Source organism: Notamacropus eugenii, chromosome 1, assembly GCF_028372415.1.
Source record: "Notamacropus eugenii isolate mMacEug1 chromosome 1, mMacEug1.pri_v2, whole genome shotgun sequence".
Taxonomy (NCBI): domain Eukaryota; kingdom Metazoa; phylum Chordata; class Mammalia; order Diprotodontia; family Macropodidae; genus Notamacropus; species Notamacropus eugenii.
Window position 1 is genome coordinate 57,698,538 of NC_092872.1, and position 24,968 is coordinate 57,723,505.

The 24,968-nt window shown below is 42.9% G+C and overlaps 1 protein-coding gene across 3 annotated transcripts in view; it reads right to left on the bottom strand.

Annotated features, from left to right (window-relative positions):
- The window catches only part of NLRC3 (NLR family CARD domain containing 3), a 58,918-nt gene that overhangs the window by 3,451 nt on the left and 30,499 nt on the right, over positions 1-24,968 (bottom strand). For all 3 annotated transcript variants that reach the window (XM_072603127.1, XM_072603118.1, XM_072603137.1), the window contains exons 10-18: positions 24,811-24,894; positions 22,651-22,734; positions 20,960-21,043; positions 20,462-20,545; positions 17,821-17,904; positions 16,974-17,057; positions 15,916-15,999; positions 1,988-2,071; positions 1,148-1,231 (exon numbers count right to left, since the gene is read on the bottom strand). In XM_072603127.1, coding sequence (XP_072459228.1) covers positions 1,148-1,231; positions 1,988-2,071; positions 15,916-15,999; positions 16,974-17,057; positions 17,821-17,904; positions 20,462-20,545; positions 20,960-21,043; positions 22,651-22,734; positions 24,811-24,894 — 756 coding nt within the window. The remainder of the gene's footprint in view (positions 1-1,147; positions 1,232-1,987; positions 2,072-15,915; positions 16,000-16,973; positions 17,058-17,820; positions 17,905-20,461; positions 20,546-20,959; positions 21,044-22,650; positions 22,735-24,810; positions 24,895-24,968) is intronic.

Sequence of the window (24,968 nt, forward strand, 5' to 3'; positions counted from 1 at the left end):
AATAGCTAGTTGCCTAGGGCCCACACTGTCCAGAAGAAGCAGCATCATGTAAACCTAGACTTGAAAGTAACTTTATAGGTCACCAAATTCAACCTCCCACTGACTTCAAAATCCCTTTACACTAGAGATGGTTAACCTTTTTTGTTAAAAAGGTCAGGACCCCTTTGGCAGTCTGGGAAAGCCTATGGATGCCTTCTTAGGTAATAATTAAAGGAAATGTTAAAATTGAGAGATTTGTAAAAATAAGGATATTATTTTTCCTCTCTAAGTTAATGGACCCCCAAAATCTCTGGTTAAGAACCCCTCTTATACAGCATCCTTGGACAAGTGACCTAGACACTGCTGGAAGTTTCCTCTTTAGACTGAGCCCAAATCTACTGCACCATTGCACCATTGCACCATTGCTCTTGGTTCTACCTGCTGAAGCAACAGAGGATCAGTTCCCTCTTTCACAGGACAACCCTTCAAATATCTGAATACAATAATCTTCAACCCCCACCTCCCGCAGAATAAACATCCCTGACTAAACTGACCCTTATAGGACATGACTGATAGACCCTTCGCTAGCTTTTCACCATCTTCTGGATGCCCTTTCCTTTGCCGATGATCCTCTTAAAATGCAGCACCTAGAACTGAACTGAATGCACTTCCCCAGATGTGGTCTGATTAGTACAGCTTATGATGGAATTATTAACTTCTATACCTCTAATAAGACTGTGACTAAAGTTTTCTCTTTTTTGTTTGCATTGAGCTTTTGTTGTTGATGTTTTAGCAACTATGCCACACTACTGACATACTGAGCTTTCAGTCCACTAAATCCTTCATATTTATGTGATTTAATTTTGTACATGCCTAAATGTAGTACTTTGCATTTACCTCTATTTAATTTCACTTTGTTGGTGGAATTCCTTCTATCCCATAAAGATCTTTTTGATTCTACAGTCTGTCATCCAAGGAGGCACAGTGCATGGCACACAATAAGCTCTTAATAAATACCTCACCTGACAAGGTCTCAGACGTGACCTGTTTTATTCTTTCAACTGACTGGACATGTACCAGTTTCCTGTTTAGAAGACTGTTCTAAAAGGATGGGAGGGGAATGGTGTCCCTGAACTAAGCTTCTACGTTTTTTTTAACCATCACTCACTTGACACGCTGGAGTCCATGGTTGCTGGACAGTGCAGTGGCGATGCAGATGGCTCCCTCCATTCCTAAGGCGTTCTCTTGAAGACTAGGGAGAAGATGGAAAAAACCTTACAGTGACCTTTGCAGGCCAAGAGAACACCAAAGAACCATATGACTAGAAAGGTGACATAATTGATTTGTCTGCTGACGTTTTGGGTAACGTCTCTAGGCAATGTCATAGAGCAGCAGCTGCTGCTAGGATTTCTCTACTATGGCAACAGTCCAGTTGCATTTGACACTTAGTATTAAGGGGAATTGTATGCAAATGGTCAGAACATTATATAAAGATAGGGGGTTAGAGCTGGAAGGGACCTTGGAGATTGTTTAGTCCATTCCTGTCATTCTATGTATAAGAAAACTTAGACCCAAAGAGGTTGATTTGCCCAAGATCGCACAGGTAGGTGTTTTCAGAGCTGACACTTTATAGTTGTTCAGTCACTTCAGTCGTGTCTAACTCCTCATGATCCCTTTTTGGGGTTTTCTTGGCAGAAATACTGGAATGGTTTGCCGTTTCCTTCTTCACCTCATTTTACAGATGAGAAAATGGAGGCAAAAAGGGTTAGGGTCACACAGCCAGTAAATGTCAGGCCAGATTTGAACTCAGGAAGATGAGTCTTTCTGACTCTAGACCCGGTACCCTGTCCACTGCACCATCTAGTTATTTTATAAAAGGTCTGAATTATTCAGAAAGAAGCCACTATAGGGGAAATCCACAGCAGCCACTTAAGAGTGATAAAGTCCTGCTGACCCACCAGCTGCTAAGCCTGGCTTTTTTTTCTCCCAATTATCAACAACTACTCACTTGAGCACCCGGAGACTGGGGTTTGTCCTCAGGGCATTAGCCATGGCTTTAGCTCCAGCTACCCCGATGAAGTTTCCTCGTAAGCTGTCAGAAAAAACAGAAAATCAAAGGCAACATGAGGCCAAAGTGTTCAAGAGGTCAGTGTGGAAAGGAAGAGGCTGCACCCATTTTCTTCAACAATAATGAAACAAAACCTTAGAGTCTCTATCACCTCTCCGAAGCTGAAATATCACTCGTAACCACAAGAATTTGATGTCAGCCTGCTTTTGCAATCTGACACCGAATGTTTGTGCGCATGGTGCTGACTGGAATTTTCTTCCTTGTACAAACATTTAAAAGGAAATTATCAACAGGAAAAAAAGGATTGACTTGGTTTGATATGATACCTTCAAGTTATCATTTCCCAGTAATATATATTTTTAAAAGAATATGATGCTTGATCACTTTTGTTTATCTAAAAGCTGAATTCATTTGTTATTTTCTCTCCAAAATATTTAAGCAATACAGAAATAGCTGTTTTGGGGTTTTGTCTGGATTTGTGATGTTATCAGTGTAGGGAGCACTTGACCAGGAAATTCCTTCCGATTCATAGATCAGCAACCAGTCTGTAATTTATAGTCTTTGACTGTGTTGCCCATGGTCACATGAATGTAACGTGACAGTTTTTTGGTTTTTTTTCTTTGTGAAGAGGAGGTGAGATGTAGGATAACTTGAGGGGCTGGTAGTTGAGTGAATAATTGGGATCAAGGGAGGGTTTTTTACAAGGATATTGTAGTCAAGGAGCCAGTAGATAAGAAAAGGTTCAAGATGAGAGGAAAAAGTGATGTTCCTAAATCCTGATCAGGCCTGGCCATGTCACACATGCCCACCTCCATCCCCCGGTAAATAAACTCCTTGTTACCTCCATGATCAAATACAAAGTTCTTTGTTTGAGTGACACTGGCTTCCTTGCTCCTGACTCCAAGGTCAGCCAGAGGACTGACCTTATCTATCTTATCTTTCCTTATCAACCTGCTACCATCAACCCATACGCATTTATAAAGTACCTACTATGTGCCAGGCACTGTGCTAGGGCTCAAAAATGTAAACAAAAAGAAAATAGTCCCAGCCTTTGAGGATATTGCATTCAGAGGAAGCCCATGCTGCCTCTCTAATGAAAAACGCACATGAAAAAAATAACCTGTACAGCAAACAATTACAGTGTGATCCCTGTAGAGATGTGAAGCTATGAGTTACTCAGGTTTCAGACATGTATCTAAATATCAACCACTACAAATTATAAAGAGACAGAAAGCTGAGCTACTACTAACAAATCTTACGTGAAGTGTGTATTCTCTGTCATGGTCCTATGATCACTTATGCCTTGCCGAACCCAACAATGAGTAACACCTTATGATCTGGTTTCTCTGCTTCTCACTGTTGCTGATTGGTCCTGGGGGAATGATGCGACCCAGACTGTGCTGACTGGGTCTACCAGGTTTATTTTATCTAATTCAACTGGGCTCTTGCTACTGCAAAGAAATCATTTTACCCCTCACTAACCGATTCTCTATCCACTCCCAACCGTGTTTCCGAGAAAATAAAAGACGTCTGTTGGAGTCCCAATATATATTAATATCCTATTGATACATTCTCCATTCTCTGATTTTGTAATAAAGAGCCTGCCTTGCTCTTCATCGAGGTCAAGCCCTCTCTTGTACACCAGATCTCATTCTTCCCTATCCACTCACACAATCAGCCGATAAACATCAGTTAAGCACATTTTATGTAGCAGGTAAATGCTTTTGTTTGTTGTTGTTAAGTCCTTTTTCAGTCGTGTCTGACCCTTCATGACCCCATTTGGGGTTTTCTTGGCAAAGATACTAGAATGATTTGCCATTTCCTTCTCCAGCTCATTTTACAGATGAGGAACATAAGCAGACTGTGTTAGTGACTTGCCCAGGGTCACACAGCTAGTGTCTGAAGCTGCATTTGAACTCATAAGGAGTCTTCCTGACTCTATCTGCCAAGTGCTAGGGGTACCAAAAAGGGAAAAAGTGCCAGTTCTCAAAGGAGTCCACAGTTTAATGAGGGAGACAACATATAAACAATTACGTATAATTAAGCTCAAAACAGGATAAATTTGAAATAATCAGCAGAGGAAGGGAACTCGAATTAAGGTTTATAGGGAAAGAGTTTCTGTAGAAGGTAAGATTTTATCTGGGATTTGAAGGGAGGCCAAGGTGGCCAGGAGACAAGGGATGAAGAGGATGTGAGGTATGTGGGACAACCAGAGGAAATGCCTGGAACTGGGAAATGAAGTGTCTTGTAAAAGGAACAGAGCAAGGAGGCCACTGTCATTGCATCCAAGAGTGTAATGAGGAAGGTGTAAAGTGTAAGAAGACTGGAGAGGCTGGAGGAGGGGAGAGGGCAGGCAAAGGTATGAAGATTTTCTTTTTCACCATGGCAGTGACAGGGAGCTACCTGCATTGACTGACTGAGGGGAGAGGTGTGTGCAACATGGTCAGACATGAGATTTAGGAAGATCTCCTCCCTCTCTCATCTTGAACCTTTTCTTTTCTACTGGCTCATTCCCTGTTGCCTACAAACAATCCACCCTTGAAAAAACCCTCACTTGATCCCAACTGTTCATTCAAGTATCAGCCCTTCCAGTTAGCCTGCACTACAAGCTCCTTTCTACAGAACGGTACATTCATTACTTGAATGCAATACATTCGTCTTATAACAGACTGAGCTGAACTTGACTGGATACAGAAAGTCCCTTCCTCAGTAGGTTGGCCACTGGGTAATGAATTCTTTGGCCATAACAATTCATGAAGCAGATTAGGTCATGCAAAAACAAAAGATATCAATAAAAAAATTTTTTAAAAAGGAAATTTGATCAATGAAATGATCAATCACAATTCCAAAGGACTGATGATGAATCACTCTTCCCATACCCTGACAAACAAGGGATAGTCTCAAAGTAGAAAATGAGACATGCATTTTTAGACATGCTTAATCATGTAGATTTGTTTTTGTTTCACTCTGAATATTTGTTACAAAGGTTTTCTTTTTTTTCTTTTTCAATCAGGGACCAGAAGGATTTAGGAGATAGATGGAGACTAGCAATAGTATTTTTTTTTTTAAAAAAGGAAGAAATAAAAGAGGGTCACTGGCATATTTTAGAAATTCACAGAAGTAAACACAAAGTTTAGAAATAGACACTGGTGAACAGGATAGCTTTGAAAATAACATTGAATTGATTATATATTTACAAGGAAAAGCAAACTATAAGAAATGAAAATTTGTGGTTTCATGTACAATCCTAATGACCTGCTATCCTGTATATGGAAATGTTCACTTTAAGTTCAGAATTTTTGAAAATTGACCAAAAAAGATTCGAGCAAGAACTAGAAGAAAAAAGGAGAAACACCAGAAAAATAGGAGAGAGAAGAGGAAAATAGCAGGTATGCTTGGAACTCTGGCATCCCATCTGGATACCTTTGATGAGGGTGGGAAGAAGAATTTTTAAGTTGTCCCCAGGATTTCATCGATAGTCTAGTTTCTACCGCACCAAGAAGCCTGGTTCCCTATGTTGCTGTTGCTCCAAGAAGCCAATGATCCCCAGGCTTTCTAGGCTGTTGCTGTGTTGAGGTGTACAGGGAAGTGATCAAGTAGAAATATCATACCTGTTGTCTGTGTTCATTTTTTTGTTATTTACCTTGCATTTCGATTTTAGTAAAGGTTCTTTTGTATTGCTATAATATTTTTTGTAACAAAGGTAAAATGGGGCTGTTGAACAACAGAATGGAAACGAACTGTGTACTAGACACCTGCAGATGATAGTAATTAATATTACATATTAATGTAAGCTACATTTGGGGACTTTATCCTAGGATTTTGCAAAATTATTACGATTTGCATTTTTTGGATCCTTTGAAAAGTAAGGCTCCTTTGAGTGTTGTGCGAAGCCAGAGTTATTTACTCTAGCGATGCAAAGATTTATGGTAATTTTTTTTTTATTTTTTCTAGGCTGTGAAACTCTTGCTGATAAAACCAATTATTTCATTACAACTATTGCATTTTTGTGAGTCAAAGCATTATTGAAATTCTGTGTTCCTGTATCATTGTGTTGAAGTTTATTGCTGAAGTGACACAATTAACTTTATATCATTATATATACTTAATATATATTAATATATAATATAATGTTATATAAATATATAAATATGTAATATATTATATATATTTAACTGAATATTTGAAATTGAAACCTTTTCTTGATATTATAATGAAGTAACTGTTGAACTGAATTTTACCCAGCAAATTATGTGAATTGTCTGACATGGGTACATTCCAGCTTCCTTGTCCATAGGGCTGCTCAGAAATTAGCAATTAAACCCTCTCCTCTGGACCTGGAAAGATGAGAAAGTTTAAAGAGGTTCTGGTGAGGGCAGAATAAACTGAAGGTGAAGCATGCCAGGGAGACCAGTGCAGAAGCCTACAGTCCTCATTATCTTAAGCATTTCATGGCACACTGATATCATCACTTTCAGCAGCTCAGGATATAACAAGAGTATTTTAGGACAGAATGCACACTGTAAGCCTGCCAGTGCAAATAGAAGGGACTTACTGTGGAAAGCTATGGTCCTTTACACAGGGCATCCCTATCCATCAAACAAGGAACTCTGAGTCCTGGCTAGGAAATGCCACTGAAATAATGTAATGCAACAGTGACAAGGAATTGATGTGAAGAAACAGAATAGACTAACGAAGATCCTCAAGGGACCTGCTCTTGACCTCACATGCTCTCTGGAAATGCAGTCTCCTGAGATCAGAGTGTTGGGAGTGTCTGTAAAGCTTGTGTGTACAACTGGGTGGTGCAAATAGTGCACAGGAAGCTTATGTTCAGTGTGAGGGCAAAAAACGTCTGACTGCCTCATGTTTGAAAAGAGTCAAAGAAGCAGTGATTCCAGAGCAGATGTACAGCAGATTTACCCGAGCGATCCGAAGGGTTGGTGTATGTATGACAAAGATGTGGGATCACCCGAACAGCAAAGACAGGCTCTAAAGTATGTAAGAGTTCATCTCTCTGGTGAACGTATTAGTGGCAAGGATAGCAGACCAAAAGAGAGGTTGGTAAGAAGTGAAACTGACCAAATAAGAAGCTGTTCAGGTCCCTCAGGTTCCATTGCAAAAGCTCAGGGTAAGTAAATCATGCATAAAACCCTTCTTCCCAGAAAAACAAAGGCTCATGGGCCTAGAAGTCAAGATAGCACACTTTGAAAATATCAGCAGAACACAGTTGAAGAAGATGAAACTAGATGGGCAAATGCATACCGGTTGTAGCCAAGAAAAGAATTTGGAATTAGTTTCCCAGAAGCTGAGTCTAATGGACGAATTGTAAGACAAGAGGGAAAGTCAGGAAAGGGGGCAGATCCAGGCCCCCGAAGAAGATTATCCTTACCCCAGTAATCATTCCTGGGCACTTTCTACCTTGACCCACAGGACCCCAGGGAACAGTGACAGTGAGGTGTGAATCTCCTGCTTGTTTGGGCAGCAGATCTCAAGTGATGTATGTATTCTATTAATTTTATGAAAGTTCACTTGCAATCATATACCTTAAGCAGGGGCGTCAAACTTAAATAGAGTCGAGGGCCATCAAACCATACATAAGGATCCCTGTGGACCACATATTGACTTAGTTTTAAAATGTCACATTATTGCATATCTATTTTGTTAAATATTTCCCCGTTACATTTTAGCCTGGCTTGGGCCACACTTGGCAAGGTTGTGGGCTGCATGCGGCCCACTGTGCTGCTTGTTTGACACTTCTGTCTTACTGCCTCTACAGGGACTAGACCTCTGTGAAGTAAATGAAAGGAACGAATGAGCTTGGAGTTGCCTAAGGAAACTATGGATGTCACCAAGAAGATGGACCTTGTGGCCTTGGTATAATCAGATTAGCAAGCATTTCTGGAGTGTTAGCACTGTTCAGGACCAACTATAGCCCATTCAAAGACCTAGAAGGGCCCTGCAGGCAGCAGTCTAAGTTCAATACCTGATCACTAACAATCCATACATCTCTTCACAAGAAAATGAAAGGCCTGGGGCGGAGCCAAGATGGCGGAGTAGAAAGATGCACATACACATAGCTCCGAACCCACAACCCATAGAACATCTGTAAATAGCAACTTACTGTGAATTCTGCAGCACCAGAGGCCACAGAACATTGGAGCGAAGGAGATTTCTGTTCCAGAGGGACTTGCAAACCTCTCGCAAAAGACCCTTTGCGCCACGGACTGGGCACCGCGGACTGGGAGCCAAGCACAGCCCTGCCGCGGCCGCGGCACCTAGAGGAGCAGATCCGAGCGGGCTTCAGGGACGGGATCTCCAGCGGCTGTGCAGGTCCCTCCACCCACAGGTGACGGGGGTCGGTGAGAGGGTCTCTTTGGCGGGTCGAGAGGGGAGTGGGGTGCCCCCATAACTCAGGCCCCCTCGGGAGGCAGCAGTGGAGGTGGAAGCAGACCAGGGCTCCCCAAGCAGGCAGGACCCTGGATCCATTGTTGAAGGTCTCTGCATAAACTCCCTGAGGGAACTGAGCCCGAGAGGTGGCCCTGCCCCCACCTGAGCACCTAAACTTAATCTCACACTGAATAGCAGCTCTGCCCCCGCCAAAAGCCCTGAGGCTGGGAAGCAGCATTTGAATCTCAGACCCCAAGCACTGGCTGGGAGGATCTGGAGGCAAAGTGGGTGTGAAGAGAATATTCAGAAGTCAAGTCACTGGCTGGGAAAATGCCCAGAAAAGGGAAAAGAAATAAGACTATAGAAGGTTACTTTCTTGGTGAACAGGCATTTCCTCCCTTCCTTTCTGATGAGGAAGAACAATGCTTACCATCAGGCAAAGACACAGAAGTCAAGGCTTCTATATCCCAGCCCACTCAATGGGCTCAGGCCATGGAAGAGCTCAAAAAGGATTTTGAAAATCAAGTTAGAGAGGTGGAGGAAAAGCTGGGAAGAGAAATGAGAGACATGTAGTCAAAGCATGAACAGCAGGTCAGCACCCTGCTAAAGGAGACCCAAAAAAATGCTGAAGAAAATAACACCTTGAAAAATAGGCTAACTCAGTTGGCAAAAGAGGTTCAAAATGCCAATGAGGAGAAGAATGCTTTCAAAAGAAAATGAAAGGCCTGTGTCATTTTCAGAGGACACACACCTGAGGAGGGAGAGCTAACGCACTGGTTGACAGAGCTGAAATCCCAAAAGATCTTGACTGTACTGAATCAAATCAAATTGTAAAGTCCTACACTTGGGTCCAAAATATTTTTACAGATATGTTTCACAGATATAATACAAGGGAAGCATGGTCACATAGCACTTCACATGGAAAAAAAGGTGGGCGTTTTGGTGGACGGCATGATCAATGAATCAACAGTGTGATATGTCAGCCAAAAAACCCCAAATGTAATGTTGGATTATATTTAGAAAGGCATAGCTTACAGGAATAAGAGGGTAACAATCATCCCGTGTTCTGCCCTTGTTAGAGCACATCTAGTTCTTTGTCCATCTCTGGGCTCCAAAGGCTACGAAAGACATTGATTGGCTGAAGAGTGTCCAGAGGACGATAGTCAGAATAGCAAAGGGCCTTGAGTCTGTGTCGTATAAGGATCAGTTGAAGAAACTAGTAATGATTAATCATGGAGAAGCAAAGTCTGGACAGCTAGTTTTAAGTATGTGAAAGAATGTCATGTGGAAGAATTAAGATATTTTCTGTTTAACTCCAAAGGGAGGAGTCAGGAGAAACAGGTGGGGAAAAAATTCCTAATTAGAATTATCCAAAAGTTAAATGGCAACCCTAGAGGACAGTAGTTTCTCCTTTGTTCAGGCAGAGCCCAGATGGCCACCTGTTGGATATAATGATGTGTGGATTCTTTGTTGGGTGTGGGTTGATCTAGATGGCCACAAAACTCCATGCTAATTCAGTTCTGTGATTCTAGTGGCAGAGGGCAACAAAGACACACTGCACTGTCTATCTCCATAGTGAATCTAGGAAAGAGAAGAAACCTAGCATGAGGGTTGGTGTGTATCACTTCGTGGTTTGGGTCTGAGGTTTCCCTGTAGTGCAGTTCACAAAATCTACCCCCATGATGCTTGACCTTTTCAAGGGCTGATTTGAAAATGTCGGCTTTGAAGCAGGCTGTCACTGAACTTTGAATAGGCTGGAGTTGGTCCTGATCATCACTCTAGATGATAAGCCTGGATATATACCAGGACCACAATGTCCATCTTCTTGGTGACATCTACATCTTCCCTAAGGAATTCCAAGCTCACGCTGATAAATCCAAATAGACAGAGTCCTTTCATTCAGTTCACAGAGCTCTATGTATGGGCAATAAGTTTTGAGACTATGTGGACTATATGTCCAGACCTCAATTCCAAATCTTGACAGTAATCCAATTCTTACTAGCACTAAGTTGGATACTGCCCACCAGAGATGGGAGAGTTAGCATGCACTACTGGCCAGGAAAGACATGATGCAGACACCTTTACTCCCACAGAAACAGATGAAAGGGGATGAAGGCAATCTGTGACCCACAAGGAGCTGAACCACTGAGCATGAACACATGAAAGTGTGGCTGAATGTGTGGGATTTCTCTCAAAGGATGTCCCTTCTGTGGATATAGATCTTGGTGTGTTGGACCAACACCTCCACGTTACTTCAAGTTTCCTTGGATGACTAGCAGTGAAAGCAATTGTATGAGAGGAGGTACAAGCCAAAAAGCAAAGTCATGACCCTTGGTCACTTGGGCATCCTTTCCCAAAGGGCACCAAGCCATTGAGAAAATGGCAGAAGTTGGAATTGTACGATAGAGGGCTGTACTGGATTATAGTTAATCCAACCTGATCCATCCTAGTGTCCTCCAGGACACATCACTCCATGGTTGACTGTAAAAGTGATTTGGAACACAAGCTAGTTGGGAGCCAGTAAGCCCCAGACGGCAGCAGATTCTGTAAGAAATGTGAGATGTGTGCTCACTGGGTTCAAAAGAAAGTGCTTCCAGCATATTGCTTACCTGGCAAGTAGAAGTACCAGCAAGCCAGTGGAGTTTGTGCGTGTGGCCTTTTTTAATTTCTGGAAGAAGATGGGGAGAATATAAGCGACAACCCTAATGGGGACAGAGCATTTCACCCAGTAGGTACAGGCACACTCAACCAAGAATGCAAGTTCCTTGAGGGCAGAGGCTGTTTTATTTTTGCCCTTGTATTCCCAGTGTCTCAGCATTTAATAAATGATTGTTGAACGAGTTCAGAAAAATCAGGAAATTGCTACAGTTGCAAAGATACTGTGGGAAAAGTATTTTGCCACATATGGCTTCCCTGTAAGGATCCAGTCTTGCCAAGGTAGAGACTTTGAAAATGAGCTACTCAAGGATGGGTTGGTTTCAGCAGAAAGCAAGAAACCTAAAAGCACACCTTAACATCCTTGAGTTGATCCGGGGCCCAAGTATTTTAATTGTATGTAGCTGTACATTTTAGAGACCATGAACTTAGTGGTGTCAACACTTATTCTTTTTAGCACATACATACAATGCTACCAAGAATGATACCACAGGCTTTACTCCATACCTGCTGATGTTTGGATAAGAGCCACAGTTACCTACTGATTTGTGCTTTGTGATCTCAAAAGATGAAGAAGAAAGAGAATCACAAGTAGCACATCTCACTGACAAGAGATGGGCTGAAGGACTATGGTCCAGTCATGTCCTTAGATCAAAAAGGGTCAGAGGAGAGCCAGTGGCAATATGATGCTGAAGTTTGTGGTCAGGAATTCCCACAAGAGTTGAAAGAGACAAAAAGATAAAAATCCTACAAAGAAATCTTGGTATCTGGAGAAAACACAAGCTAGTAGACTGATGGTGAGTTATCTTACTCTAAAGTAGTGGAAAGATTGAGCAATCTGACAGTTTACCAAATGGTTAACCTGACTTCTTAAATTGCAACAGTGAGCCAAGTGGATTCTAAGAAGGGCCTGTCTCTCAGAGATGGACTAGGAATTGCACCCTCTGGGGAAATCAGAAAAGTCAGATGAGATTGTCCAGGTCCGAAAAGGAGGGCTGAATGTCAACTGCTGCTTTTCTGCCTAATTCTCCACCTACGAAGGCCCCAAGGGAACAAAAGCCACCAGAAGTACTTGACTCATTGGAGGCTAGAGACAGTGATAACCTTCTTGAATTATCCACAAATTCAGGATTCGGAGTATAGAACAGTAGGTCTGAAGATACTACAGGTGCAGAACTGACAGTACGTCACTATGGGAGAATGAGACTCTCTGGCGATCAGGAGTCATGAGAGAGGTGATCACACGTAGCCAGATGATGCTCAGTGATGGGCTGAATATGCTATGTGCTATGTATGTGATGTTATATGTAGGGCATGACCTATATATTGGGTTTATAGTTCACCCCTTCTCTATATGAGCTATTACTATAGGTGTGTGTATTGTATTTCTGCACATGCTCTCTGCTGCTGCAGATTTCATGGTTTATTTGAGATAATGGCCTGTGATTACAATATGCCAATTAATGATATGGGTTTATATCTGGCCTTTGCACTCAGTAAAAAAAAAAAAATTTATGGACTGCAAATTATTTACTAGGAGAGTATATGGCTCCCATTGATGAAGCAATTTAAGGTTTAAAAGTGCTTTATATTATCTCATTTGATTTTGAGGAAGAGGCTATTATTTTCTCCATTTTATAGACAAGGAAAACAGAAGCTGAGAAAGGTTAAGTGATTTTCCCAAAGTACCAAGTGTCAGAGGCCAGAGTCACACCTGGGTCTCTCTGGCTCCAGGTCTAGTGCTTCATCCACTATGACAGTCAGTGAAAGGGACTTCATGCCCCACAAGTCAACGCAGAGTGCAACAGGAGATGGCACTACCTGAGTTCAGACTCAGTTTGTGTAGAAGAGTCTGCACTGTGTCTTGTGAGATGCTGGCAGCAGAGTCTCAAGAGGGAGGGGACATGAGAGGATTTGAGCCAGAGTCAGAAGAGAGATATGCCAAAGAAATATGAGAGGGGGGAGAGAGGAGAGAGAGAGAGAGAGGAGAGAGAGAGAGAGAGAGAGAGAGAGAGAGAGAGAGAGAAAGAAAGAAAGAAGAGAGAGAAGGAGAGAAGAGAGGCGGGGTGGCGCAAAATGGGGGAATAACAACTTTCCCTCGAACTCTATTTCAGGTCTTAGTAATGATGAGGTTGTCTTTGCACCAAGAAGCCGGACTTCCCTGTGCTGCTGTTACTGACTGTTCTTTATCTTGCATTTCTATTTCAGTAAATGTTCTTTTACATTACCATGATGCCCTATGTGTATAACTCTAACTGGTTGATATTCATAGGAAAAATGTGTCCTCATGAGAGCATAGACCGAGATGGATGCTGTATACATGCAGGGATTATTAAGGGGTAACACTCGGGGCAAGAAAAAAGGGCCAAGCAAAGCAGGAGAAGCAACTCCTGTGAATCCAGAGGCCCAATGAGACAGCATCTCCCCAGTGTTGTTACAGTCATCCCAACAGGGCTGGCCCCCTCAGAGGACTAGATTCACTGAAACGAGTCCTATGCCTTACAGAGACAACATCCTTAGACCCCTTCTAAGTGACTGACTAGACTAGTTTACTCACCACCCAATGATTGTTCCCATTAGCAGGCCCTCACCATGGCTTAGCTAAACATTCTCATAGACTTAAGTAAGTCAACTTAGATGGTAGGTACAAAAGCAGAAAATCAAAAAATGTAGCAAACGTCATGGAAAAGAAATAAAGGATTAGAATGAGGATAGGGAAGATTCTATATTCTGTCCTTAAACGAAAACGGCCTGACCGCTCCTTCAAAGTCCCCTTTGCTGGATCTTCAGGTTGTAACTCTTGAGTGTCCTCCAGATAGGAAGACAGCCCAGACAGGGCTCTGTCCTGGACCCTCTTTTTTTTTCCCTGTATGTACTTCACTTGGTGATTCAGCAGCTCCCATGGATTTCATAATCATCTCTATACAGATGATTCTCACATTTAGATAGCCCTCACCTCTCTCGTGACCTCTAGTATTATCTCTCTAACTACCAGTTGGACATTTTGAACCAAATGGATCGCAGAAATTTAAAATTGAACTCATTTTGCTCTGTTCCCCTGCCCCTGCAATGCCTCCCTACTTCTATATTACTGTCAGGAGTCCCACCATCTCCCTGTCACCCAGGCTCATAATCAAAGTGTCATCCTCACCCCCTCTCTCTCACCCCCCTCACCTCCCATATCCATTCAGTTGCCACATCCCTTCCTAACATTTCCAGTACATTCCCCCTTCTCTCCTCTGACGCTGGCACTGCTCTCATCACCTCATGCTTGCACATGTGTAGTAACCTGCTGGTGGCTCTTCCTGCTTCAAGTCTCTCTCCGCTGCAGCCCACCCTTCACTCAGCTGTCAAATTCACCTTCCTAAAGTGCAAGTGTGACCATGGCCATCCTCCCCTCCCCCTTCAGTAATTGCCAGTGACTCCCTGTCAACATCCTGAAGAAGCATTGATTAAGTGCCTACTATGTTCCAGGCACTGTTAAGAACTTTATAAATAGGAACTCATTTGATCCTCACAACAAACCTGGGAGATAGGAGCTATTATCTCCATTTTACAGTAAAGGAAACTGAGTCAGACAGAGGTTAGATGACTTGCCTGGGGTCACATAGCTCAGAGGTGGGAGAGGAGAGATGGTCAGGAGGCTTGGGTCACTGGGTCACAGGGTCCATTGAGGTTATGAGGATATTTTGCATTTGATCCTGGAGGTCATTTCTCCTGGAATTCCTCTGACCATATCATTACTACCTCCCCCCATTCAAAAACTCTAGGGGCTCCTGGTACGTCCAAGATCATACCTAAAATCCTCTGTTTTTCTTTCTGTCTTTACAGTTCCTCCCTCATAATTATCTCCCATTCCCATCATTTTCACTGTTTGCTCCCCATGTCTCTGTTAGCTCTGCCTCTTGGCTTCCTCCAAGTCTTAAACTAATGTCCCATTTCCTCCAAGAAGCCTGTCCCAGCCCTCCTTATTTTTAGTGCCTTCTCTCTGAGACTAACTCCAGCTTATTCTGTATATGGCTTGTTAGTACATACATAGTTCTTTCCATGCTGTCTCCCCCATCAGACTTGAGCACAGGGACTGTTTTTGCCTTTCTTTGTATCCCCAGAGTTTAGCACAGTACCTGGCACAGCAGTATCCTAGCATGCAGACATACTCCCACAATCCCCCCACTCCCCTCCAAGAGGCATTTTTTATTCACTTAGTTTTTACTGGGTGATGTTAGGCTACACTTTTTTTGAGTGGTTGTGTACTTCCTTCGGAAAGCTCTGCAGCACTTGGGGGATTGATTCGATCAGTACAGTGTCATCCACAAATAACATCTGGAAGACCTCACCATATACAAGAAATCTGTCTTCCATCAGAAGTATGCCTTCTTCTTACACTTTACTTCCCTCTGTGGACTCTGCAATCCATTGACACTGGCCTTGTTGCTCATTCAGGACACTCAACATCCTGATCCGGGGTGTTTTCATTGGTTCCCCACCCCCAGCTGGGAATTCTCTCCCTCTCTTCTATGCTTTCTGACTTCCATTAGATCCCAGATAAAGTCCTACCTTGTGCAAGAAGCCTTTCCTGATCTGCCTCAATGCCAGTATCTTCCATTAGAGTGAAATGCAATTTATCCCACCTATCATAGAGAGTTGTTGCATTTTTTCTTCCCATTAGTTTGTGGGTTTCTTGTGAGTCAGGACTGTTAGGTTACACAGTGCCTTGTACAGCTGCTTGACTGGACTTGATGTGTAAATTCACATCCAAGTTTCTTGAGTTAATAACTCAGGTATTTTGTATGAGAGGCTGCAACTCTAAAGACCAATATACTTACTCCAAAATTTCCAAGGTCCTGTTGACAGCTAAGGCATCACCTAGGGCTTGGGCCCCAAGTGCCTCAATAGATGCCACCTGAAGACTACAAAAATGGAACAGTTAGTAGAAGAAAAGCAAATCTATCCTGCCTCATTTCTTGCCCCAAACCCCATTTTTATTTATTATTTCAATTATAACAAGCACTGAATTTTCTTATCGAATTACCAATAACGTACAATAATGGAAGATGAGGGTGTGCTGGAGCCAGCTCATCCCAGGTGGAGAGAGGCAAACTTTACAAACCAAGGCTCTATCTAGACTTAAAAAAGGAATAGATAGAATGTTAATAATGCAGATTAAACTTAAAAGTGTATCATGCATTTTCAGAGACCTGGTTTTAAACATTTACCAGCACACTCCTCATTGGCTCTCCCCCTCAACTTTCTTTGAGCACTTTGAACCTCTCCAATGTGTTCATTCCCTTTTCTCCTTTGTATTGAAGTTATGTGTGTACCTTGTGCTTCACCCAAAATAGATTGTAAGTTCCTTGAGATCTGGGTCTACATAATAGCTATTTTTGTATTTCCCCAGTGTCAAGCGCAGCATAGGGACTTAATTTGTGTTGAACTGAATTGAATAATAGATCATTTTGCTCAAAGACTTCCCTTACTGCTGCAGTACGCCTGAGATTGGAATCAAATAGTCAGTTTGCATGTATTAAGTACCTACTATGTGCTAAGCACTGGGGATACAAAGAAAGGCTAAAGACATCCCCCTCTCTCAAGTTCACAGTCTAATGGCAGAAACAACATATAAACAACTATGTACGAAAAAGGGAAGGCATTAAAATTAAAGATATAGGGAACCAGAGGGAGTCTCCAAGAAAAGTCAGGGGGAAGAGGCTTGTCCTCTCTCTCTTTGACACCTACTTTCTAACTGGCCTGTTTTCACTTCTTTAATTTATGCCATTTGCAACAACCTAAAAAAACAATTTCTTTGGCAAACAAAAAGAAAAAATATGTAAAAAGAGGGAGGAATGGGGCTGGATTCCTTGACTATTAACTTATAAAGACTTACTAGAGAGCTTTGAGGCTTGTGTTCATCTTCAGTGCCCTGGCAAGGGCCTTCATTCCTTCATCTCCAATTGCATTTTCCTGCAAACTGTAACACAATAAGCCCCCCCATTATTCCCTGCTTTCCACATCTCAGTGACTCCCCCACAGTGCTCTAGCTGGTACTTAAGTCCAGATTGGGTGTATCTGCTAGGGTATACCTAGTATGTATAGTACAGCCTCAGTTCACCAGAATCCAATACTGTTAACCCTAACCTGGAACTAAAAGGTGTTCCACTTTTTGAAGAAGTAGCAAATGACCAGAAAACAAGCTAATATAAAATTTGACTTTAGTTTCTTATTTTTTCAATCCTCCAGATGTTTTGGGGTCCATCTCTTTGACTTTTAACTCTACAGTCATAGCAACATATAACTATAACTGATCTTCAAAATGGTGATCCTGAGTCTCATTCTGTGGTTCACTATACTTAATAAGATAGGGAAAGATTGAAGTAAAATACATTTTTTGGGTGCATGCTTGATTTTTGTTAATAATATTCCCCAGAAAATTAAATTTAAAAGAACTCCCGGCTCCAAATTATTCTAGTGAGTCAGAGGCACATTAACTGTCTTTTTTCCCCTCAGGTTGGAAGAAAGGAGTAGATCTGAGTGTTTAAATGATCAATATACAAGCTGGTGTTTGAAAAAGCATTAGTTTTTTGGTTTCAGGGACTAGAATTTCCTGCAGCACTGCTGACAGCCATTGGCATGACCTTTCACAACCATATGATTTTCCTCTTTAGCCATAGTTAGCCCATTCCTGCCTACATGCATCTTTCCCAGCTGCCAGGTGAGGAGGGTCACATACTTACTCTAAGCTGGTCAGGCTTCGGTTGAATTGTAGTGCTTGGCCCAGGGCCTTGGCAGCATTGGTCTGGATGAAGTTCCATTGTAAGCTGCATAGGGTAAGATACCAGGAAACATAAGTGATAATGTGGTCTCAGAGATCTGAGCCAAGACCAGCAGGTGCCAGGGGAACTCCTCACCTGAGAACGTGAGATAGTTCTCACAGAGGGCTAATGAACTAGAGTTGCAGAATGAGTCTTGCATTTTCAGACATGGCCAATGTGTTGATGTATTTTACCTGACTCTATGTATCCTACTCCAGGGTTTGTATTGGGGGTGGGGGACTGGGAGGGTGGAGAAGTTAGTGGATAGTAAAAGAGAAAAGAAAGGAAGGAAGGGAGAAAGAAAAGGAGGAAAGAAGCAAAAAGAGAAAGGAATAAGAAGGAAAAGAATCAAAGCATTAAAATACATGAAAGAAAACAAAAAAGTTCAGAAGGGACACAAATGGTGCAACTTTTGTTACTACTTTAAGTTAAATATATACTTAAAAAAATTTTACCTATTAGAAGTTCACAGTTTCATATAAAATCTCTTTTTGTTCTTTGGATATTGAAATGTTTGTGTTTATTAATGATGATTAATAGTGAAAAAATACTTTTAAAGAGCAAAAAAAATTAATGAGGTTAGTATTTGTATGACAGATATAATCTGTCTCCAGCCCCATAGAACATACACATACACATACACACACACACACACACACACACACACACACACACACACACACACACACACACACAAAGGCTTTCTAGTTTGGCAGGACCTAGTAGAACTTTGTGTTCTTCTGGGATAACCTTTGAGAACCCAGCGGAACCTCTATTCTGTCATGAGTTATCAGAGTAAAACTTGAGTAATTTTTCCAAAATCATTCCTAATTTCAGTTTTGTTGGCCCTGCTTTCATTTTCCAGGGCTGACCCTTGCTTCCAGGTTCATGGAACTAAAACTGGAAAGGACCCTCAAAGATTACCTAGTTGAACTCCCTCATTTTACAGGTGGGGAAGCTGAGACCCAAGGAGGTTAAGTGACTTACTTAAGGTTACACAAGTAGTGTTAGAGGCGGGATTTGAATTGTGGCTTTAGCACCAACTTCAGAACCGGGAACCAAATATACATATCCTGCCCTGTCAGCCCAGATCACCACAGAAAGTGAACCAAGGGGAAGCATGGATGGTCATGACTATGGCTCTCATTACGCCTTCTCCATGTTCTCTGGAGTCAATGCTCTGCCTTGGTGATGCTACTGATCCCTGATTTAATATGACTCACCCTAGTTCAAAGGCTCAAATGTGGGCTACCCCCAGAGCTGAACTTCTTCATGGGCACTCAGTGCCCAGGGTTCCCCACTCTAGGGAGAGAGGAGTAACAGAAAATACTCTCAAAAGAAAGTCCACAGAATTTAGTTTGAAGGGGCCTTAGAAGTCATCTAGTGACTAACTTGGATAACCTTGGCTCTTCTGGCCAACGCAAGCTTCTAAGGTCACTTTTAAAGGCTCATGATGGAAAATGCCATCCACGTCCAGATAAAGAACTGTGGGTCTGAATGCAGATCGAAGCAGACTATTTGTTCTCTCTCGTTTTTGTTTTGTTATGTTTTGTTTTGTTCCTTCTTTCTCATGGTTCTTTCCATTGGTTATAATTCTTCTTTGCAACATGACTGAGGTGAAAATATATTTAATGTGAGTGTATATGTAGAGCCTATATCAGATTGCATGCTGTCTTGGGGAGGGGGCAGGTAGGAAGGGGAAGAAAATTTGGAACTCAAAAGCTTATGGACCTGAATATTGTAAACTAAAAATAAATAATTAAAAATTTTAAAAAGTCATCTGATCTGAACTTTCACTGTATTTTAGCTATTTTTTTGGAGGCAATTGGAGTAAAATGACTTGCCAAGGTCACATAACTAGTAAGTATCTGAGGCCAGATTTGAACTCTGGTTCTTGTGACTCCAGGGCCTCTGCTCTATTCACTTTGCCACCCAGCTGCCCACGAACTCTCACTTTAAAGAGGAGGAAATTGAATCTCAGAATGGGCAGATGACTTCCTATGTCACCTGAGAAGATTAAGTCATTGGCAAGCAGGGAGGAGGGAGGTGACAGACATTTGTTAAGTGCCTACCATGTGTCAGATACTATGGGGGATGTCTTACAATTATTATCTCATTTGATCCTCACAATAACCCTGAGAGCTTGTAGGTGCTATTATGATACCCTTTTTTACAGTTGAGGAAACTGGGGCAGACAGAGGTAAAGTGACTCAGCCAGGGTCCCACAGCTAGGAAGTATCTGAAGCAGGATTTGAACTCAAGATCTTTCCAACTCCAGGTCCAGTGCTCTATCCATTGGGCCACCTAGTTACTTATGTGGCAAAGGGATGTAGGAAAGGTAAGTTAATGAAAGATACGGAGGGGAGCAGGAGAAAGGAAGGAGGAAGGAAAGGCAAATATTGTCTTTAGGGGTTTGAGGTGGTGAGGAATGTCCTTGGACCTTTGTTTATTTCCCAATATGGTACAGAGTGACAATTAATAAATACTTTTTGATAAGGATGATGAAATTCTGGGTTGTGGGATGTAGAGAAGAATTAAATAATGTGGGTAGGAGAAAACTTACTGGAGGGTTCTGAGGACTCGATTTTCTTTCACGGCAAATGCAATGGCCTGTGCGCCCTCATCATGGAGAAGGTTGGCTGTCAGGCTAAGTAGAGCAAAGGAACACAAAATGTGAATTGCGTAGTCCAGGGCCCAGGTACTCATTATCTACTACCACTTCTCCCAAACACAAGAACTTTCTCCCTTTGGACCTAATTCTCTACCTTGTTGTGAATTCCAGACAGTAGACCTTTAGGAGAGAGTAGCCTAGGGAATGGTTTATATCATTGATTTAAGGAGACCAAAGACTTGGGTTTGAGTCCTGGCTTTAATATTCACTAGCTGTGTGGCTATAAACAAGTCACCCGACCTATTGAATAGGCCAGAGAGGCTGAAATTCCCAAGGAGGAGTTTCTTTGGTCTCATGATGACACAAAAATAATATAAACCAAAGTGCTAATGCCCCTACCTTCCTCTACCATCTCCCTCACCCAACCCTCCCCCCAGAGACCCAACGTACTCCAAGTTCTGGAGGGCCTGGTTGCTGCGCAGAGCACTGGCAATCTCCCGAGCTCCCTCTGGACTGATGGAGTTTTCTCGGAGGCTGAGGAGAGAAAGGGATTCCCAGTATTCCAAAGTGAGGAATGGAGGCTCACCTGAAGAGATCATATCAGATACCTCTACCTTCTCAGGACCAGGAAACCTTAGGTGCCCATAAGATCTGCAAACCACAGGGCTGAGTGGAAGGCCAAGCTCAAATAAGAAGGGGGAGGGGACTGGCTAGGGGTGACCAACACTAGGCACCCTTTGCAGAGAGCCCTTCACAAATCTATGCCTGCTATCATCAACTCTAACATCATTACTTCCCTCAATTCCCCCACCTCGAGGGTTGTGAAGTCCTAGAAAGACTTTTGGCTACTGAGGAAAAAGAAAGAGAGACAGAGACAGAGAGACAGAGAGAGAGAGACAGAGAGAGAGAGAGACAGAGAGACAGAGAGAGACAGAGAGAGAGACAGAGACAGAGAGACAGAGACAGAGAGAGAGACAGAGAGAGACAGAGAGAGACAGAGAGACAGAGACAGAGACAGAGAGACAGAGACAGAGAGACAGAGACAGAGACAGAGAGAGACAGAGAGACAGAGAGAGACAGAGACAGAGAGACAGAGAGAGACAGAGACAGAGAGACAGAGAGAGACAGAGAGACAGAGACAGACAGAGAGACAGAGAGAGACAGAGAGACAGAGACAGACAGAGAGACAGAGACAGAGAGACAGAGAGAGACAGAGAGACAGAGAGAGAGACAGAGACAGAGAGACAGAGAGAGACAGAGAGACAGAGAGAGACAGAGAGACAGAGACAGACAGAGAGACAGAGAGAGACAGAGAGACAGAGACAGAGAGACAGAGACAGAGACAGAGAGAGAGACAGAGAGAGACAGAGAGACAGAGAGAGACAGAGACAGAGAGACAGAGACAGAGAGACAGAGAGAGACAGAGAGACAGAGACAGAGACAGAGAGACAGAGACAGAGAGACAGAGAGAGACAGAGAGAGACAGAGACAGAGAGACAGAGAGACAGAGACAGACAGAGAGACAGAGAGAGACAGAGAGACAGAGAGAGAGACAGAGACAGAGAGACAGAGACAGAGAGATAGAGAGAGGGGGGGGGGGGAGGGAGAGAGAGAGAGAGCAGTGGCAACATGGGAAAGTGGTACCACAAGCAGATTTTGCTGTTTTGAGGGTGGTGGTCTTACCATAGCCTTAGAATTATTCAGAATTGTAATGATTATATAGTCCAATCCACTCATTTTACAAACAAGGAAACTAAGAGGTAATATGGCTTGCCCAAGATCACAAAGGTTGTAGGGTGAGGATTTGAATCCAGGTCTTCTGACTTCAAATCCAACCACACCATCACCCAATCAATTCAGGCTACACAGCCCTTCTCTAATCTGGATTAAAGAAAGAGATTTATGATTGCAACTGATTACTGAGGCCATTTCTGTAGGTACCAAAGAGCTTTTCGACAGGGCTTTTGCACACACCTCACCCTTGGGCAAGCCCTGATCTCCTCCAGGCTTCTTTCCTACCTAGGAAGGGAAGTCCTGAAAGATACCTCAGAAATGATAAATCAGTCCCTTTTGTCCCTAGCAAGGAAGATTTCCCTTGGGAAATGGGAATGCACAGTTGGATGACAGGAACCAAAACTTACTTAAGGCTGAGCAGAGTCTGATTTGAGCAGAGAGCACGTGTCAAGGCAGCCACCCCAGCATCACCGATGGAATTGCTTTGAAGGCTAAAGACAGAGAGAAGAGGGAAACCCTTATACTCTGCAGACCTGGCCTGGCTGTCATCAGGGGAGTCGCTGTCCCACCATGGCTAATGAGTGACTTCTGTTTAGCCCACATCTCTAATGAGACCAAAGTCACCAGTCAATTCAATTCAATGTATCAGTCTATGCCCCAATGGCTGCATTCATTATCCCTATAACTTTGCCCCAATCTGGCTGCTATTTCGCTTGACTGTTTTTTCATTCATTCATTCCTGTACCTAATATGAGCCCTATGTGTGGCACTGAGGGAGAGCCAAAGTCTTGATAAGACAAGGTTCCTGCCCTTCATGAGTTTATAGTCCATACTAGCCTCCCTCCAAAAAAATGGCTTCAGATAACTTTCCCTCCCCACACAATGGTTACTGCCCAAGGCCTTTACTTCAAGGAACCTGTACACTAAATTATCCATCTCCTCCTCCTGCTTCCCTTCCCTGTATTTGGTCCTTCCCACCAGTGGCTCCCTCTTCCACTCCCTGAGATGCTCAGATTCACTGCACTGAGGTTACAGAGGATGAAAGATTTAGATATTCGAGAAGCCCATAGTGTAGCTTGGATTAGGAAGCTGTGGTCTAGCAGTGTCCAAGTGGCCACAAACTGTAGGTCTACCCTTTTCCTTGACTCCAACTCCAAAGTAAACCCCACTACTAGGCTCCGCTGCTTCACAATAGATAGATTTGCTCCAAGATCCTCAGTGTTCTGACCCTACCTAGACCCTACCTATTCAGCTATAGTCCTTAGAAAGAATACACTGAATGTAGGTCCTAGAGATTCTCACACAGAAAAGATGGGGCATTTAGGACTTCACACAGTCTGAAGCCAGGAGAGAGCTAATAAAACAAAGGTCATCGACACAAAGTCCTGGGAGTTGGTAGTCTAGGGCAAATAATTCTCTCTGTTCCCTCCCAACGTATTTATAATGGTGACAGATCAGAATAAACTCCAAAATCAGTCTTGGATAGGAAATGAGATTGTATAAGACAACACATAGCCTGAAGAGACAGTGTGGGAGTAGGAAGAGGCAGGGCCAGTGGGGAATTTATAGATTGATGTGTGTGTATGAACTTCCAATTCTACACAAGAGTAACTGGGACAGCTCTGGTCATGGATCTGATTTTAGTAGAGGCCAGGTAACTTGGTTTCATCACACTGCTCCCAAGCAGCACCTCCACAATATTTTATAAGTGCAGGCCTTTAGTCTTATGGGAGATATGTTGAATCCAGGTCATAGAATTCCAGATCCTTTGCCACCAGAGGTTAGACCATGCCCAACAACATGGCAGAGCCAGGAGGAGCCTTTGGCAGTGTCAGGCAGGGCTGGTCCCCAAGACAAACCATATAGGCAAGGTGCATAATGGCAACACACATACTGTTCCTGGGGAGGGAAGAAGTATGATAATATCTTTTCCCTGTTGGCCACTCCCTTTCCTGTATATCTGGGGTCTTCAAACTTCTCAGCCCATGGACCACTTCAGAGGCTCCATCTACCCTCTGTGCTTCCCTTCAGGACCACATTCCCCACCTGAATTACTCTAAAAGCACTATCCCTTGATCTCCTCTTGACTGGTTGACCCATCCCATTCACATTGCAAGGGGAGAGATGGTACAGAGACTGATAAGAAGAAGCAAAGGCTTTGAACATTGGGACAGGTTGAAGGACTGCCCAGTGTTTTGTGGCTATGTTTGGTTTATTTCTGGTAATAAAATGTGTGATTAAAATTCCATACACTTTAGCTTGTCTCTCTCTCCCTTTCTCTGTCTCTGTATGTGTCTCAATCTCTATTTCTCTATCTACCTGGTTGCATATCTCTCTCTCTCTCTCTCTGCATATCTCTCTCTCTCTCTCTCTCTCTCTCTCTCTCTCTCTCTCTCTCTCTCTCTCTCTCTCTCTCTCTCTCTCTCTCTCTCTCTTTCTCCATAGCCCAACATAACCCATAATCCACTCTGAACCTGCCTGAAGAAGCCTGAGCCTCACTTGGAGAATATACTTCATGCCCACCAGCAGCAGTGAGCATGGTCCTGACTTTCCATAAGCAGACTTACTCCAGGGTGATAAGGCCTTGGTTCACCCTCAGCGCCTCTGACAGAGCTTTGGAGCCATCATTTCCAATACTGTTACTAGAGAACCTAAGAACAAGCAGATAACAGTAGTAAGCCCAGAGTCTCATTCCCTCTTCCCCCAGCCTCCTCTCCAGGCAATC